We start from the raw sequence: 17,883 nt of genomic DNA on the forward strand, positions 1-17,883 counted from the left end.
GTTATAAATGGGATTTGGATTGTCATTGATTTACTTATTTTATAAAGATTTGGGCCAGGAGTATAAACGTGAAGACGGTGGGCTAAGCGTAGTGTTAATTGGGTTGATTCTAATTTTTTATACAAATGTATCAACACCTTACGTGTGACAGGTATTCGTATTCGACACTTGGTATTATGTATTGTCAAAGTTGGCGTTGCAGCCTTTGGCGCAAGGGTTGCTTTGATCACAATGTCTGAGAAATTCGTGTTCCAGGTTAGTATTTTGTCAAAGGATAATCTAAGAAATTTTATTTTATTCGTGAGTTTGATTTGTGTGTCATAAAGCTGAAGCTTAACTATTCCCTTTTTATTTTGTTTCAACCTAAGATAGAAGATAATGTTTTGTGTTTTAAGTGGGATTTAGTGAAGCTTCTAGTAAGATACTTATTTACAGAGTAGGTCACGAGCGCACAACTTCATGTGATCATAAATTACATACACTTCTGGTAGATTAATAATATCTGTGCGTCTCTACTAGAGATGTTCGTGTCAATTCCATTATACACAGATATATTTATTCAAAATAAATTTGATTATGTAGAAGGTGAGCTAAATTTCTAATGCAAATAAAAATGCATAGATTATCTAAACGATACAATTAAATAATAACTGAACAATAAATAAACCCATAACAATGATCAAAAAACGAAGTTGCTATATCACAGTGTGATACCAGAGATACAGCCCTGGGGTAGTCCAAGTTCCTTTGTTGAGAATCAGGAAAATTTTTCACCGACACAGACCTGGAAATTCCTGTCAAGTAAAATGTTATAAATAAAAGTGTGTAAGTTTCCATCCAGCAGATAACAACGGAGACCCTGTAAAATGCCAAACCTCCGTGTGGTGTTGTAAGTATTTTCCAAGATCAAAAAGATTGATAATGGATGCTCTCTCCTAAGGAAGGCGACCATAATCGAGGTTTAAAGATGAAATAAATGATCTACAGTAAGGCGTTGTTGGCAAGAACCACATTCGTTTGGCTAAAAGAAGCTGCTTAATTCAAAGAACCAAATAAGACATGCATTATCCCTCTTCTACTGACATTACAGAGATAGTGATCAAAGCAAATGGACGATAATCAGGAGTCTTAGGATCCTTTTCAGGCTTAGGAAAAGGATTGACAGTAGCCTTGCACTTCCTTTAATTTTCCATTACATATTTACATTCAGAATATTCTTGTTTTCAAGGTTAATTCCACCTTATTTCTTTACGGATTTTTGTTAAAGTGTTTATCAATACATGTGACTAATCACATAACCGAATTTCAATATGTAGAATAGTATAATATATGAATCTGCTTACAACGTTACTGTAAACTAATAATGATACATAAGTTTCCCTAAGAAACTGTAGCTTTAAAGAAACATCTTCATATACTAACATAGCAAACTTTGTTTTCAAGTCACCTAAACATAGCCTGAAAATTAATAGGTTTGTAATTAACTGACTGAATATTAAAGATTGATGGCAATGTTTGTTAAAAGTAAAGTCCATATTGTACGTCATTGTTTGAACATCAAGACTAAAGACAATAAACATATCTGCTATATCAACCTCCTGTACAATGTATAACACCGCCAAAATTGACTTGGAAAGTTGGAATAAATATTTGTATGTAACACATCACATAGGTTACGTATATAATCTTTACGGCAGCATTTTCACTGCAAGATGTTTTTACGCAACGTATACAGGTTATGTTGTGATCCTCTCCTCTGTGTGCTTTCTAAAATCTGTCAACTGTGCACAGAAAACATTTTCTGATGATCTGAATGAGCAGACAGAATTCACAAAACTTCACGATAGATATCTGGAAATGGTATATGTATATATATATACACACACACATATACCCTATGAATCGTTATTTGTGGGTTCATCTAACATACGTGTACAAACTAGCATGTGTACATGCATACTTTGTCTTGATGTAGTTATATTTCGTGAACAGCCAGTAAGGACATAAGCTGTATTTCTCAAAATATAGTAAAGTCAGAACATAAACCTAATAACACCGGCATTTTTTCGGTGTTTAAGATTTATAAATTGACATTATATATGTTAAGTGCAATAATCACCTCTTCCTTGAAAAAATCTTTGTGACATTCTATGTACCTACCTCAATGTTATATCACTAAATATACAAATAGTGAGCAAGAATTATCAACAACCTTTTGTACACAACTTAGGTGTAAATAAAATTTTACTCAAAAGTAGGCTCACCTTGGTAACTTTATATGACATCTTTGTTAAATCTGAGGCTCCGTGCACATCACTTTCAAAGTGTCGGTAATAATGACTTCAGATAAAAAAAAAGTTAAATGACGTTTCATTACACCAACAAAATTAATCAGTGCATGGTATAATTTGTAAAAGAAGGGGGCATGGAGGAGCCAGTTTGTCAGGCTATGAAAAAACATTCGTGATTCGTATCAAGTTACTGCAAAAATGCGGTATTTACATTTTTCAGCCAGGCAAGCACTATAACAGTGAAGGTGAAAGACCTATTTGGTAAAGCAAGACTAACCCAAGAGTTAACGAAGGTTTTATTGGCAATCTGTTTTTAATCTCGTTCGTAATCTAACAGAAAAAAAAAAGCTTATGACAGCGTTCTGTAGGCTATATGTCAAAGTTCATGCCATTTGGGGTCGAGTAGCCAATATTATAAAATAAGGGTGCTATGAGCTATTTAGTGATTGCACTAGTTCACTAGAACTATGGATAATATTCAACTTAATGCAAGACTCTGTTTATGCATCCAAGTATGAAGGCATATTAAGAAGATTTATCCAATTCTAAAGTGCAAAATTATATATATATATATATATATATATATACACATACATATTATTAAGGTACGAAAACATTTTTGAAATAATATTGATCTAATGTTTTTATCCACCCAGTGGTATAATGGTATACCTGCAGAATTACAAGGCTCAAAACTTTGGATTTCGATACCGGTGGTGGACAGAGTACAGAGAGCTCATTGTGTAACTTCGTGCTTAATTTTAAGAAAACAAAACGTTCACGTTGTTCTTTTGTTGGAATATTTTTAAAGTTATTCCGTGAAAATAATGTCAAGTCCATGTAATGATAACAAATTAGTATATTTTTTCCTTAACGTTCTCACAAATTGCCTTTACTTGTAAACTACTGTAATCTGTTGGCTTAAGTGACGTTCAAATGAGAAAAATACGATAAAAATAAATTTACTTATTCAGTTTCAAAGCTAATACATATATAAATCAAGTATCTAAATGTACGAGATGACTAACATTGATCCAAATACTTCATTGAACTAAACAGGCTATCTGAAACTCTACCTACTCAATATCTATTACCAGTTCATCGATCGTCATATTTATAATGTAGTTGGAGAAAACAAATAAAAATAGTTGCAACGGAAATTATAAATCACTTTTCTTTAATAGCTTTAATTTCTGTGTAGTTAAGCACACTAGGGTTTTTTTAGGGTTATAAGCCTACAGACGTACAGCTGTGTCACTACGCAGCTTTCTTTAATACATCAACTAGATAATCTTTTAAAATATTTACTATTTTTAACCAAGCTTGTGTTTGTTTGTATTTGCGTTTTCTCATAGCAAAGCCACATGGGGCTATCTGCTGAGCCCACCGAAGGTTTAACTAAATTTCTGTCATTGATGTCCGTAAATCTGAATGAAAATGAAAACAGATGTAATTTGATGTGTAATCTCTCTCTCTATTTTCCTAGTTTCTGTTGTATTTTTAATTTGTTTAAACATTATCAATTATTGTGTAGATGTTTCAGTATTACCTTGGTTCTTTACTTTTATAATTATTTACAATAACAACAACCTACCTAATGATAACTCGATACTGTGGGTCGAAACATTGAAATTATTAAACTCAGAGATTCTGTATGGTAACAGTTGCTGTTATTGTATTTTTTTACTCAACATAAAATCCAGATAAGTAAAAAGAACAAAATTAAATTGTTTAGTTGTGCACTTTTAAATAGTTCGCAGTATTTGTTTGTTTTTTTGGTTTTTTTGGAATTTCGCACAAAGCTACTCGAGGGCTATCTGTGCTAGCCGTCCCTAATTTAGCAGTGTAAGACTAGAGGGAAGGCAGCTAGTCATCACCACCCACCGCCAACTCTTGGGCTACTCTTTTACCAACGAATAGTGGGATTGACCGTCACATTATACACCCCCACGGCTGGGAGGGCGAGCATGTTTAGCGCGACGCGGGCTCGAACCCGCGACCCTCGGATTACGAGTCGCACGCCTTACGCGCTAGGCCATGCCGGGCCTCGAGTTCGCAGTAAAACTGCGTTAAAATAAAAAAAAAATTACTCCCAGGAAAAACAACAGAATGTATAGAATTTAAGCCAAAACCGTTATGAGTGTACGTATGGCACACATTTCAAAGTTTCACTCTGCCAAATAAACCTTACCTTCTCACTCTTAATTTGTGTCTTATACCTCTAGTATTTATTGAAAAACCTACTAACTAAATAATTAATTCAAAATATGAGAGCAGGAAATTTTACGGTGTACGAATTTTGACTGGTTTTAATGTCGTTGGAGAAAGTGTTCAGAGTTAATTTTGGTATTGTTGCAATTCTACTTTTATACAAATATTGAAACTCTGGTTTTTTTGTTTTGTTTAATAACATTTTCGTTTTAAATTGCTATAAAATTATTTTGTTATTAAATATCATTTTATATAATTCCTTTCAGCGACTGTCAGAAGCTTATTAATATATCTCTTTGCATGAGGTGTGATGGAATCGGTTAGGTCTGGTTCTCTAAAACCAATTGTTAAATGTTTGATAGAAACACCAAACCGTTTGTTCATTTTTAGCAGGCCCGGCATGGCCAAGCGTGTTAAGACGTTCGACTCGTAATCCGAGGGTCGCGGGGTCGAATCCCGGTTGCACCAAACATGCTCGCTCTTTCAGCCGTTGGGGCGTTATACTTCGACGATCAATCCCACTATTCATTGGTACAAGAGTAGCCAAAAAGTTGGCGGTGGGTGGTGTTGACTAGCCGCCTCCCCTCTAGTCTTACACTGCTAAATTAGGGACGGCTAGTGCAGATAGCCCTCGAGTAGTTTTTCGCGAAATTCAAAACAAACCATTATTTTTAGTAAATATTTAGCAGTCAATAGAAATATATTGAAATTAAGGTCGTTACAATATATAGTTATTTTTTATTCCAAGGTAATTACGTAATTAGAGAGTGTAATGGATATATTTGTTTGTTTTTGAATTTCGCACAAAGTTACTCGAGGGCTACCTGTGCTAGCCGTCCCTAATTTAGCAGTGTAAGACTAGAAGGGAGGCAGCTAGTCATCACCACCCACCGCCAACTCTTGGGCTACTCTTTTACCAACGAAAAATGGGACTGACCGTCACATTATAACGCCCCCACGGCTGAAAAGGCGAGTATGTTTGGTGCGACGGGGATACGAACCCGTGACTCTCAGATTACGAGTCGCACGCCTTAACACGCTTGGCCATGCAGGGCCCAAAAATGCTAGACCGACTGCTCACATCTCTAATGATGGAATAAATTAAACGTGTTATTTTTAAAGTTATCTTTTTATAAAAGATAAAAGTTGTTATAATTCTAAGGACTATAAATATAAGCAAAAATGATAATGTAACAACATGACAACCACGTAATATTCCTTATCATTGCAGTTGTAGAGCTCAACGGGTCGATTGGGCTACAACAGATACTGTAGTGGTTAAATCGCTCTTTTAGATTATAAAACTGTGAGGACAATAATTACATTAAATTGGTGAAGAGTAATTTTTATTATCCCAAAATGGTAAATTATGGTATAGTTTAATAACATAAATTAGTTATTCTGACCCTTTTTGGTTATTCCAGAAGAAAGCTAAGGAGAAAGTGAAATGCATTTGCACAGTGATTTGCTAGCAAAAGATGTTTTGCATCTAAAAAATAATTAACGGAAGCTAAGTGTATTCGTAACTTTAGTAGTAAAAGGCATAAAGGGTGAAAACCATAATGAACCTACGATTTTAAATGATGTAGGTTCGATGGTCATTTTAGGTTGCACTGTACAGTATCTAAGACATTTACTAATAGAACAAAAACCAAATTGATTGACCCAAGTAATTTTATGCTTTACGTTTCCATCATTGAATGTAGCACAAAACTGTAAAGTCGTATTTTAGTAAAAGCATGTTAATTCAAAACCGTAATGAGTGTGCCTGTGACACACAGTCCATTTTCTAGCTAGATAAAATAAATTTGTGTAGTAGTTACATTTTGTAACACTAAAGATATTCTTTGTTAATTACTAACTTCAACTTTAATACTATAAGGGGAACAAAAAACACGTGTCTCACTAAATACAAGTTGCGTATCTATATATATAGTCACAAATAAAATGAATTGTCACAACCAATAATGTCATAACAAATCTTCTACTACTCTCAAACCATTGTATTACTTATTTAGTCTTATTTTTTATTGTATGTAAACAATCCATTTTTATAATACAGTAACAAATTATTGTATACGGGGCAAAACGATAATTGTAACAATTTATTGACAAGTAGGGTATCAGTTACTAAAATTTGAAACGAAATTATTTACTTTTAGAGATATACATAATTTACAACAGGGGCGAAATCCTGAAAACCGTAGAGGTACTCAGCTGGGTGAAGTGGACTTGCTTTTGAAAAAAAAAAAGCGTGTACATAAAAAACGACAAAGGAGTTCAAATAAGTCCCGGTACTCGTATCGCCTTAAACATTCGTCCCAATATTCAGTACCAGTGAGTACCGGCAGACTTTCATCTCTGATTCACATAATATTGAACCAAATAACTTACAATGATTATTTAATTAAATAGTTTGTGGTTTTAGTATAGGCGTTTGAAATAATAGTGTAACTTAATTAGAATACAAACAATGTTCTTAAGAGTTATGTACAATATTAGTTTAAATAAACACCAGTGGATTATGAAAAAAATAAGAAACTGGTTCATCGTTTCTTCTCACCTATTTACAGCATAGCGGCAATGTTTTAATGAATTCATTATCAAAATAAATGTTATGATTGTACAATCCTTCTAAATAATAGGCAGTTGCGAATTAAAAAAGAGCAAAAGGGCACAGCCAAAACGTTCGCTTTGAAGTAGATATATGTCACATTTCGGTATCACAAATATCGTGCCATTTGGAAGAAATAAGCTTTGGTCCAACAATGGTGTTCCTTCGCCTCCTGTCAAGAGGATTAAACGCCCTGTTCTTCCAGTAGTACTTGCCCTTGAAGAAATACATGCTCCTGTCGGAATAAGAGTAGTAAACGGCATCTAGGTTGTGCGGAAGCTTGGATTTTGGGTCTGTAGACGGAAATTCTAAGTTTATTTTGCGTGGGTATCCTGGCAAACAACATCCTTCATTTCCTCGTTCTACATCGTAAGCATAGACCTAAACACATTAGAACATGCATTATAGATACTATATGATTTACCCATTACAATATTTTAAGTTTTAAACATTTTAGACGCTGTGGCATTATGAAAATTTAGAATTAAACATTTTTAACATTTTGAAAGAAAAATTAGGCTGGTATCTTCATGAAATATTTCTGTTCTTTTTTTTGTATTTCGCACAAAGCTACTAGAGGGCAATCTGTACAAGCATCTCTAATTTAGCAGTGTAAGACTAGAGAAGGGGCAACTAGTCATCACCACCTACTGCCAAATCGTGGGCTACAATTTTGCCAAACAATATTGGGATTGATCGTTACAATATAACGTCTCCATGGCTGAAAGGGCGAGCACGTTTAGTGTAACGAGGATTTGAGCCAGTGAACCATAGATTACGAGTAGAGCGCCTTAAGTACATGGCAATGTCAGGCCCCTTAACAATTGAATAACAGTCCTTTAAACATAAGTAATCGTTTGGTTAATAATTTGATGAAAATATGTTATCAACTCGGCGATTGAGTTATATGTTATTTCAATCTTTCGAGATGCGGATATCACAGACATTTATCCTCATTCTAAGATTGAAGGTATCAGAAAGTAATAAAGTTACAAAATGTTTCCATTAAAGCTCTGAAAATAAAATAAAGATGCAATTGCCCTGGTACCAAACAAAAATAAATGTTGTCAATCAGTATTTCTGATTCTCAGTAAATATCAAAGAGGCTATGGATGCTATGCCAAGGTTTACTTCGAATATTCACAAATATGCTTTATACAGTTGTAATTATCTCTTGTGTGTTAGAACTGAAGATACAGAGGGGAGAGTACATTTGCAAAATTGATTTATAATATGCAAATCAGCAAGTTTGGTGACAATTACAAACGATATAAAGTTGCAAGGGAAAGAAGTGTATCAGAATTTAATTTTTTAACTTTACATATGTAATGTGATATCTCTGCTTTCGAGAGGGGAATGTAACAGTCTATCCGATGCCAAATATTCGTATTTCCTTAAAGATTATAGAAACTCATGTTCTGTTATTTTCATTGTATTGTTACAGTTGAAGGTTTAGTAGAGCTGCATTTATCTTTTGGTTAAGAGTTGGTTTTCTTAGCTCAATGACGCGATATAAAGTGGATTAAAAGCGTCATAAATATGTGTTTAGAAAACGAATTTAGAATTTCAAAGACAGGTATATCCATTATGCTTAATTTTGTTGGAAAACAAAGAAATATGCATCAACTTGGAGGACAAGGACCCTCCAGAAAAAGACCTGCAACAAGTTACACTTCAATCACAGTAAGAAAGTGAACGTGTTGTAACAAGTAAAAATCCCCGAATTCAAAGTTCAGTGGTAAAAGCTGTCTACGTAATTCTGGCAACAGTAAACAACTTAATCAAAAATAATTTCCGTATCAAAACGAGTTTCACACAGCATTTGTTTACCTTAATAAGTGTCCCAGTCATAATTCTTGTTCATTTGTCACACATCTTAAGCAGTTAGAGATTGAAAATGATATTATTCTATTCCATACAAAGACAAAAACTCTATATATTTCAATGCTTCAAGACCGTTAAAATTTGCACTGGGAAATCACCTTTGACAAGTTGGATTATGGAAAGCAACTAGGAAAGTGTGGTATGCTGTCGACATAACTTCACGAACGAGCTTTCTTGCAATGGAAACTATCTTACAGGACTATTATGAAAATCAAACGTCGTCAAATAGAACATGGTCGAAAGTGACTACATGGATTGTTTTTATGTATTTAGGTTTGTAGTAACTCAGTTGATCATGGAACAATACCATTTGCAACAAGAAAGCGTAAGCTCTGTCGTAACTTTCAAGACTGTAGGCCTGACTATATACTCATGCCACTGCGTAAGAAAACTCTGTAAATAATAGCATGTTATCCATCTTTATTGAATATTTTATATCTATCTACACTTTCTCTATTTTTATATGTTTATGCATCAGTTTTCTTGAAGGAATGATTCATCCTTAGTTATAGAATTCAATATACATTAGCACGTAATCATATTTATAAATGTTTTTACATTTACATATTATTTTTCTTTATCACTGTTTATACGCTTACATCCCTTCCTTCCTTGTGAAAGATCTGAATACGCGACAAATAATTATTTTTAAATGGTGTATACTTACATATTTCCCTTTGAAGAAATATAAGACAGTGTTTCTTTGATCGAAGAAGACAGAGTCAATATTATCCGGAATTCTTGGAGATTTTGACCCTTTGATGTTTCTAAAATCGCTCGATATAGTTCTGGGATATCCTGGAGCGACCTGATCGTTAATACTGTCATACAGGTAATAGTAACGACCTAATAAAAAGTAAACATTTATAAATGTTTTGCAAATTTTGCATCGTACAAGAATGATGAGTTTTGATAAAATAAAATAAAGAAATGTTAACTGCACAACTTAAAAACTCAAACTTTAGTTTTCAATTTAACTTTCTAACACTTGTAATATTGTAAAAATAATTCCCAGCACTAATTAAAATTGAATAATACAGAAAAAAACTGTCTGTTAAAGCTTTCAGTTATATCTGAGGCCAGGGTGCAATTAAGAATAACCTAACTTAGCTAAATTATTTTATCATAAGTATAGTCTTAGACAAAATCTTTGCATACTGTTTTATATTCATTGTCTGCATGCATGGAGTAATTATTGAATAAATTGAAGTCATCTCCAGAAATGGTATAAAGCAAACGTACATTGCCAGAACAGTAGGGTATTCCCAGTGTACTGTATCCAGAATCCTGAAATATCATCAGACTACAGGAAAAGTTGTTCAGGAAAGTATACTGTTAGACACTGCCTGTTATGACAGTATTTTTATCAGATTAACACCTGACTATCGAAATAAATCTTGCAACACCTGATAAGAAGAATGTCATGAACTTATTTATTCCTGTGTATCCAGAAGAACGGGGAATAGGAGACTGATCAAATAATGTTGTTTTGTAAGAAGGGTTATCTAAAAACCAATATGAACCAGAATATACCGCCATAACCATGTTATTTAGGCAAGACCGCATGCCAACTTACAGTTAGTGTGTGTGATTTCTTATAGCAAAACCACATCGGGCTATCTGCTGAGTCCACTGCTTACATTTAGAATGCTGGTGGCATGTCATTTTCTCAGAAAAGTTCTATTACCGGCTTGTTAAAGTTGATGGTAAAATTCGTGTTCATCTTTGCCTGGAGAGCAGTTGAGGGAAGAAAACTTGATGGAAACACTGCTCTTCATATCCTCCAGGAAAAAGTCAATGGCGCCTGCTACTGGCATCACGCATAAGTAATATTTCTGATATATGCTAGGACAAAGTTTGGCAGTAACTTAGTGTTCTTTGACGACAATGCCACTTTTCACAGTATGTGAATTGTACAGGATTATCTTGAGAAGGAAGGTGCTACAAGAATAGTATGGCCAGCAAAGTCTCCATATTTTAATCCCATTGAGAAAAATTGGGCAGAATTTAATAAGAAAATTGTTATCCATGACCCTAAACCAGCTACTGTGCCTAAGATGCAGCGTTTTCTAGTAACAAGATGGAATGAACTCATGTGGTTTACATCAATAACCTCATCAACAGCATATCATGATAGATGAACTGCTGAATTACACATCTTTACAAGTGTCTGACAAAATTGTTTGCTCTTCTGAAACATTGTTCGTGATGCCCATACAAGCTGTCTTATTATACAAATTATATATATAGATTTATAATATAACACATAACTTACTTTGACATTTCTAAGTATATTTGTATTCCATTGTAGTAATAATGATCTTATTCATTACAAAATATGCAAGCATTCTGGCCAAGACTTCACCAAGTAAGCTCTTTTTTACATCAATAAATCAATTAATCTAAAATCCGCTTAATATTTAAAAAATCAATCCACTGAACTTAAACTTGAATTAAAACATATGAACACTTGCAGATAACCATTTTAAACGTGAAAATAAAAACTTAATCTGAGGTTTGCAATTAAACTTCTATGCACATACAGTATCATCCCGTGCCAATATTATAAAAGTTTGGGAAAAAATTGTCAAAAGTCCTTATACCTTTGAAGAAATATGATTTGTCCTGTAGGTATGTCCACACGTGTACAAAACCGTCAATTTTGTTAGGAACTCCTTTCCATTCTGGCATTATAGGTAATGGATCGCCGTACCTGGTGCGATTAAAGCGATTCTCATACATCCAGTAATGATTGGCTCGGAAAAAGTAAGTGTTATAAATGAGCTGACCATCGGGCCGTCGTCTAACCCAATCAAAAACAGTGTCGAAACGTCCCTCACAGGTCCCTACATTGTAAAACGAAAACAATACAAAACTTACAAGACATATAATACATTGGTATTTAAAAAACAAAGATTAGAAGAAGAATTAAGATGAATAAAAGTATAATCTAAATCAAAAGAAGCTTAAAGAGTTCAGAAATTTAAGAAAGTTAAAATAACAGCAAATACAAACATTTCAGAATCAAAACAAAGGAGAAATCGATATTTTAAGAACAGATAGAGTCGATGACATGTAACAATTTAAGACGAGTAAGAGAGAAAGATTACGAAATAAAAATGTTAAAGAAAAATTGATAAACAGAGATTAGAATAGGAGAAAAGAGTAAGGTAAAACAAAAGTTCACAAGAGCAAGAAGAAGGGTAAGTAAGATAGATAACATACACAAATAGAAATAAATCAATGGTTTATTCAAGAAAACTAGAAGAAGAACGAGAGTCAGCAAGAGATTTGTTTAAGCTCAAAGCTATGCCATAACGATCATTTGCTCTCTGCCCACAGCGGAGAATCGAGTCCAGGATTTTGGCGATAAGTCCTTAGACTTAACGCTGTCCTACCAATGAACAATTTACAATAGAAAATAGAAGATCATTGCAATAAATTAGAAAGACACCAAAATAACTAGCATGCAAAAGTTTGAGAAATAAATAAAACAGAATTGAGAACAAAGAGAAAGTTGACAAGCAGAAGCTAATGAAGGTGTTATAATAAAAATATAAAATATATTATTAGAAAATAAAAACAGAATTTAAAAAGGAATATTGAAAATAAATCAAGAAATTAACAACTGATATTAGAAGAAGAATCAAGAGATTAAAGAAATAAATCAGGATTTAAAGAAGGAAACTGACAAAATAAAGTAAGAAAATGAGGGTGCTTAACACATGAGGAATTGATAAAACATAGCAATTGAAGTAAATAAAATCAGACGCTTTAAATAAACGATATAAGAGCTATTAAACGTTTAAAAATTAAAAACCTGTAAAATAATTACATTTTTTGTAAAGAGAAATGGAAAAAATGCTGAGTTAAGAACAGATAAAATAAAAAAACTTGAGAAATCTGATTTTTACCGTTATAAGCTCTCAGACACTGAAGAGAAGTTGCAAATTAAATCAAGAATTGAACCATAGAAGTTGGTGAAGAAGTCAAAGTTTATGAACAAATATTAGGAAAAAATAAAGTGTGAGAAAATATAAAGAAAATCATAAGTTCAGAAGAAATATTAGAGCAAAAATCAGAAACGTGTTTAAGGTAGCTACAAATAAACCAATAAGTTGAAAGAAAGATTAGTAGAGATATCTGGAAATTAGGAACATATTCAATGTTCTTAAGGTTATAGCTACACAATGGGCTATCTAAGCTATGTCCATCACGGGTATCCCAAACCTGGGTTTTCAAATTGTAAGTTTTTCGACTTGCTGTTGTGCCACTGGGGGCTACAGAAGTTGAAAATATTAGAAAATAAATTAAAGATATCAAAACGACACAATCACTAAGAAAGTAGAGTGTTAAATAAATTCTATTAATAGACAAATAGATAGTTCATGAATAAAGTTTAGAAGTGAAACCAAGAGTTTAAAAATATTATCTTAAATAAATTAGATGCTTCAGTATGTAGTTTCAAGTAAAATAATATGGAAAATTAAAAGAACAAATTAAACACTAATGTTTCAAGAAAATATAGGCTGAAACAAAAACTTAACAGTTTAAAAAGAGATTACAGGAGTTGTATAGTACTTTTTTTAAAAGAAATTAAAGAAGTGGACGACAGTTTAAGAAAGCAAACTTATAATAACTCATAAGTATAGTAATAAACTTTATATGAGAAATAAGAAACTTAAGATTTTGCAATAGTGATTTTAGTTGAAGAAAGACTGGTTAAAAAAGTTATTAAAAATTTGAAGGGAGAGATAAAATGAGAAATCAAAAGCTTGAGGAAAGAAAGAGATTTGGATCGAAATAGGAAATTGTGAAAAGAGATTAAAAGATTAATTGACAGTTCCAAAATTAATGAAAGGTAAAGAAAACATAAATGTTACAGGAAAAAGAATGAGTAAAATATCTCAAACTTTTAAAGAGAAATTACAAAAGAAACTGATGTTGTAGAGAGAGATTATAATATAAATCAGCAGTTTGAGAACAAAGATTAAAAGAGACATCAGGTGCTTTCAAAAAGAGGGATAAGAAGCAAAATCAGGAGTTAAAAATAGAAGATAAAGTACTATTCATATGCTTATAAAAAGGAAGTTTAAGAACATAAGAAGAGAATTAAACGAGCAGATTAAGAAATATTTCAAGAATTAGCAAGTGAGGTAAGTAATAAAATATGTAGTTTAAAACTAAACTCAGTGGAGAAATCCGTAGTTTATGAAGAAGGAGATGACAAAGAAAATGAGAAAGTTAGGAAAAAGCTTATAAGAGAAAAATGGAGGTTTACAAAAGGCAGGCTAAAAGACATTAAGAGCGTGAGAAGAAGAGCTTTGAAGAGAAGGAAAATTTATGGAATGGCATTAAAAGAAAAAAAATGTTTTCAAGAAACGATGAGATGAGAAAATGAGAGTTCAAGAACGATGAAATATTGAACTGAGAATTTAAGAAAATATTATCAATGAAATTGGAAGTTTTACAAGAAAGAAAAGAAAAAATTCCTATAGCAAATAAAAAATGTAAAGAATAGTAAAAACATTGAAAATAAATAGCATAAAAAGTAAAGAGTTAGAAGTTTTTCTGAAAATAATTATTAAATGGCACATTTTAAATAATTGTTTGACAATTAAGTTATTGCTAGTATTCAGTGACCTTGTGTACTTACTTAAATTAATTGACTTAAAAACGCTAAAGTTTAAGGATATAATTTTTAAAGTAGTTGTAAATAATGGTAACAAAATAATAAATGTTTTTGTTTGTTATTGAAAAGTATAATGAGTTTTCATGACATATGACTTTATGACAAGCTTGTAGTTGTACTTCCCAAAATTGTCCTCACAACGAAATGTACAACAATCGAAATAATAATAATGTACGTATTTACTATTTTTATTTAAAGCTATTACCTTAATATCAAATGTCTATTTCTTTCAGAATATTCCCACAAAATTACAGAAAGAGATGTACACAACAGTCCTCATTTCGAAGTGATAGACTAAACAAAACACGCGTAATTAGTAGCACCTAATAGTAATTACATGCTACACGTGTCTGACCGACCAAATATTAATATTTTACAGCTGTTCGTTTAGTGAACCACGACCCTAAAGTACAGAGCGTGGTTTTTGTGGGAAAGGGATTCAAGCTGGAACTTCTTGAACACAGATTCTCAGCATGCCAAGTATTAAGCTACGCTTATCTCTTACGATCGGTAAAATAAGTAGTGAATGAAAACAAAATCTTTCATTCATTTTATTTTTATATTTGTCAATTTGTGGCTTATGGGTACGCTTGAGGGATTATAACGCGAAACACAAACACCTCACTGTGCAACCTTGCATATGAATAACCTCTTACATTTGAAACCTAGGTTTTATTGCATACCATGCATTTTTTGAACAGATTTTCGGTCTTCCCATCCAAGTTCAAAGTTATTATTAGGGATAACTTGTGAGTAGATGGCGTACATGATGGAATAGTTTCTGGACGTGTGGAGCATTCCCAAAACGTGTCCCACTTCGTGAGTTGCTACTTTAACGAGATTGGTTCCGTAGTCAGAACCTACTGTTAAGTATTCATCGTCATCCACGTGGATTTCTGAATTTCCAGTTATTTTGACTGCATGAGAAAGTTGACCTCCAAATCCGTCAAAATGGTTTGGACAGTTCTGATGATCTCCTGATTGAAGAAATACAATAACTAACTTGTTTAAAAATAAAACTACACGAAACACATGTTTAATTTTAAACAATACAAAGGTACGCAAATATATATATATGCATATTAAAATAGTAAAAGTAATAAAGGTAGTGTCATACCCTAGGATGACGACGTAAAAATAGAGCTTGTATACATATGTGAATATTAATTATAAAAATTATAAACGTCAAGTTTTAAATAATAGTTATCAGTATAATTTCTGATTAATTATATTCTGTTTGTTTGTTTTGAAATGAGCACAAAGTTACACAATGGACTATCTGTGCTCTACCCACTACGAGTATTGAAACCCGATTTCTAGCAGTGGGAGTCTGCAGACATAACGCTGTGCTGCTGGTGGGTAGTTAAATTGTTTAAGACAACTCAGTAAACAAGTTTAACTAATATTATTCAAACACGTTATTTTATTCTTCATATGATTAAAATTATGTTAAGTGTTCTTAATCGTGTTTTAAATATTTTAGTTGTAAAATTTGTTACTTCAACTCTCAAAACTAACAAAAGGTCGGTCAGTCCTATAACCATTAAATACTTGATTAGTGTTGTATTATTCTTTATAAGTTTATTATCTTTAAGAAAGATGTTTATAAGGAAGTATTTGGAATTTCAAAGAGAAATAATTTCGCATTATTAATTTATATTTATTTTATTTTATGTCAATACTTTCGTGTAACATAACTCTGAGACTGATTGACTTGAAGTAACATAAAAATAGGTACGTTAATGATCTGATTAACCTAAATAATTCAAGTATAAATAATTATACTTATAATATAACATCCTTCTGAACTACAAATAAATGTATTTCTATTTTTAGTTTTGAAAATCACTAGTGTATGTTTTGATTAAAGACGTTAAATTTAAGTTAAAATTAAAGTTTATGAGCTTTGCCTTCCATAAAGGTATAAAAACACATAACATATTATAGTTATAATGATTCTCTAGAAGTATTAATAAGGTTTGTTTGTTTCTTGTTTAGTCCAAAGATGGCAATGTACTGTCTGCGCTGTGCCTGTTTAATGTGAGTTTAATGTATTTCTGATATATGTCATTTCATGTAGACTTTACATCAGCAGATGGAAGTTTAATGTATTTCTGATATATGTCATTTCATGTAGACTTTACATCAGCAGATGTCAGCAGATGTGAGTTTAATGTATTTCTGATATATGTCATTTCATGTAGACTTTACATCAGCAGATGTAAGTTTAATGTATTTCTGATATATGTCATTTCATGTAGACTTTACATCAGCAGATGTGAGTTTAATGTATTTCTGATATATGTCATTTCATGTAGACTTTACATCAGCAGATGTGAATTTAATGTATTTCTGATATATGTCATTTCATGTAGACTTTACATCAGCAGATGTAAGTTTAATGTATTTCTGATATATGTCATTTCATGTAGACTATACATCAACAGATGAGCAGTTTCAAAATAATTTTAATACAGTAAATTTAATCTAACGTGCAAATAACTCTATCAGCATTAAAAAAAAATCAATAAAAATATTAAATTTAAGTTATTGTACTAGTTACAACATGAACAATCTTATCATGGATGAATTTAACTTAAAATGTATAATTATGTTTTTTTGCTTATAATGTCAACTCCAAGTGTAGATCCAACATGATTAATTTAAAAAATAATGCATGGTTAGTTTCTCATTATGGGTGAAAAATAATTACTCGTGAGTCATGACTATCTGGCCGAAAAATGTGGTACGAGAGTAGCGAAATCCACATGTCACGTTGTATACGTTTCACAATGTTTCTTCTCTTTCTAATGCCATTCACACTATATAGTGCTCCTTGTAATGTGTGGTTACTTAGTCTCAACCATGAAACTTGCAAGATAGCTTTAGAACTTCATATCCAAGATCTCAACACATTAATACGCCTCCCCAGCAAACAATTAGCAACCCTATAGAATTCACTACCACCAAAACTAACTTTATGTTCAATGACCAAAACTACCTACAAGTCTAAGTATGGGGAACCTGTGTTATCAATTCTAACCAACATTTTTATGACACAGATTGAACCTCAAGCAATCAATTCAGCCTTACACCTCCCACTATACTGGTACAGGAATGCTGACGATACAGTTGCTGGATTCACATCTACAGAACACACATTTAGTGTTTTCAACCACGTTAACTCCATA

The 17,883-nt window shown here is 32.3% G+C and overlaps 1 protein-coding gene across 2 annotated transcripts in view; it reads right to left on the bottom strand.

The window, feature by feature from the left end:
* Positions 1 to 6,348: 6,348 nt before the first annotated feature.
* Positions 6,349 to 17,883, bottom strand: part of LOC143244702 (matrix metalloproteinase-21-like) — a 52,704-nt gene continuing 41,169 nt past the window's right edge. For both annotated transcript variants that reach the window (XM_076489819.1, XM_076489820.1), the window contains exons 6-9: positions 15,376 to 15,669; positions 11,604 to 11,846; positions 9,668 to 9,846; positions 6,349 to 7,497 (exon numbers count right to left, since the gene is read on the bottom strand). In XM_076489819.1, coding sequence (XP_076345934.1) covers positions 7,213 to 7,497; positions 9,668 to 9,846; positions 11,604 to 11,846; positions 15,376 to 15,669 — 1,001 coding nt within the window. In that variant the 3' untranslated portion in view covers positions 6,349 to 7,212. The remainder of the gene's footprint in view (positions 7,498 to 9,667; positions 9,847 to 11,603; positions 11,847 to 15,375; positions 15,670 to 17,883) is intronic.

This window comes from Tachypleus tridentatus, chromosome 2, assembly GCF_004210375.1.
Source record: "Tachypleus tridentatus isolate NWPU-2018 chromosome 2, ASM421037v1, whole genome shotgun sequence".
Classification (NCBI taxonomy): domain Eukaryota; kingdom Metazoa; phylum Arthropoda; class Merostomata; order Xiphosura; family Limulidae; genus Tachypleus; species Tachypleus tridentatus.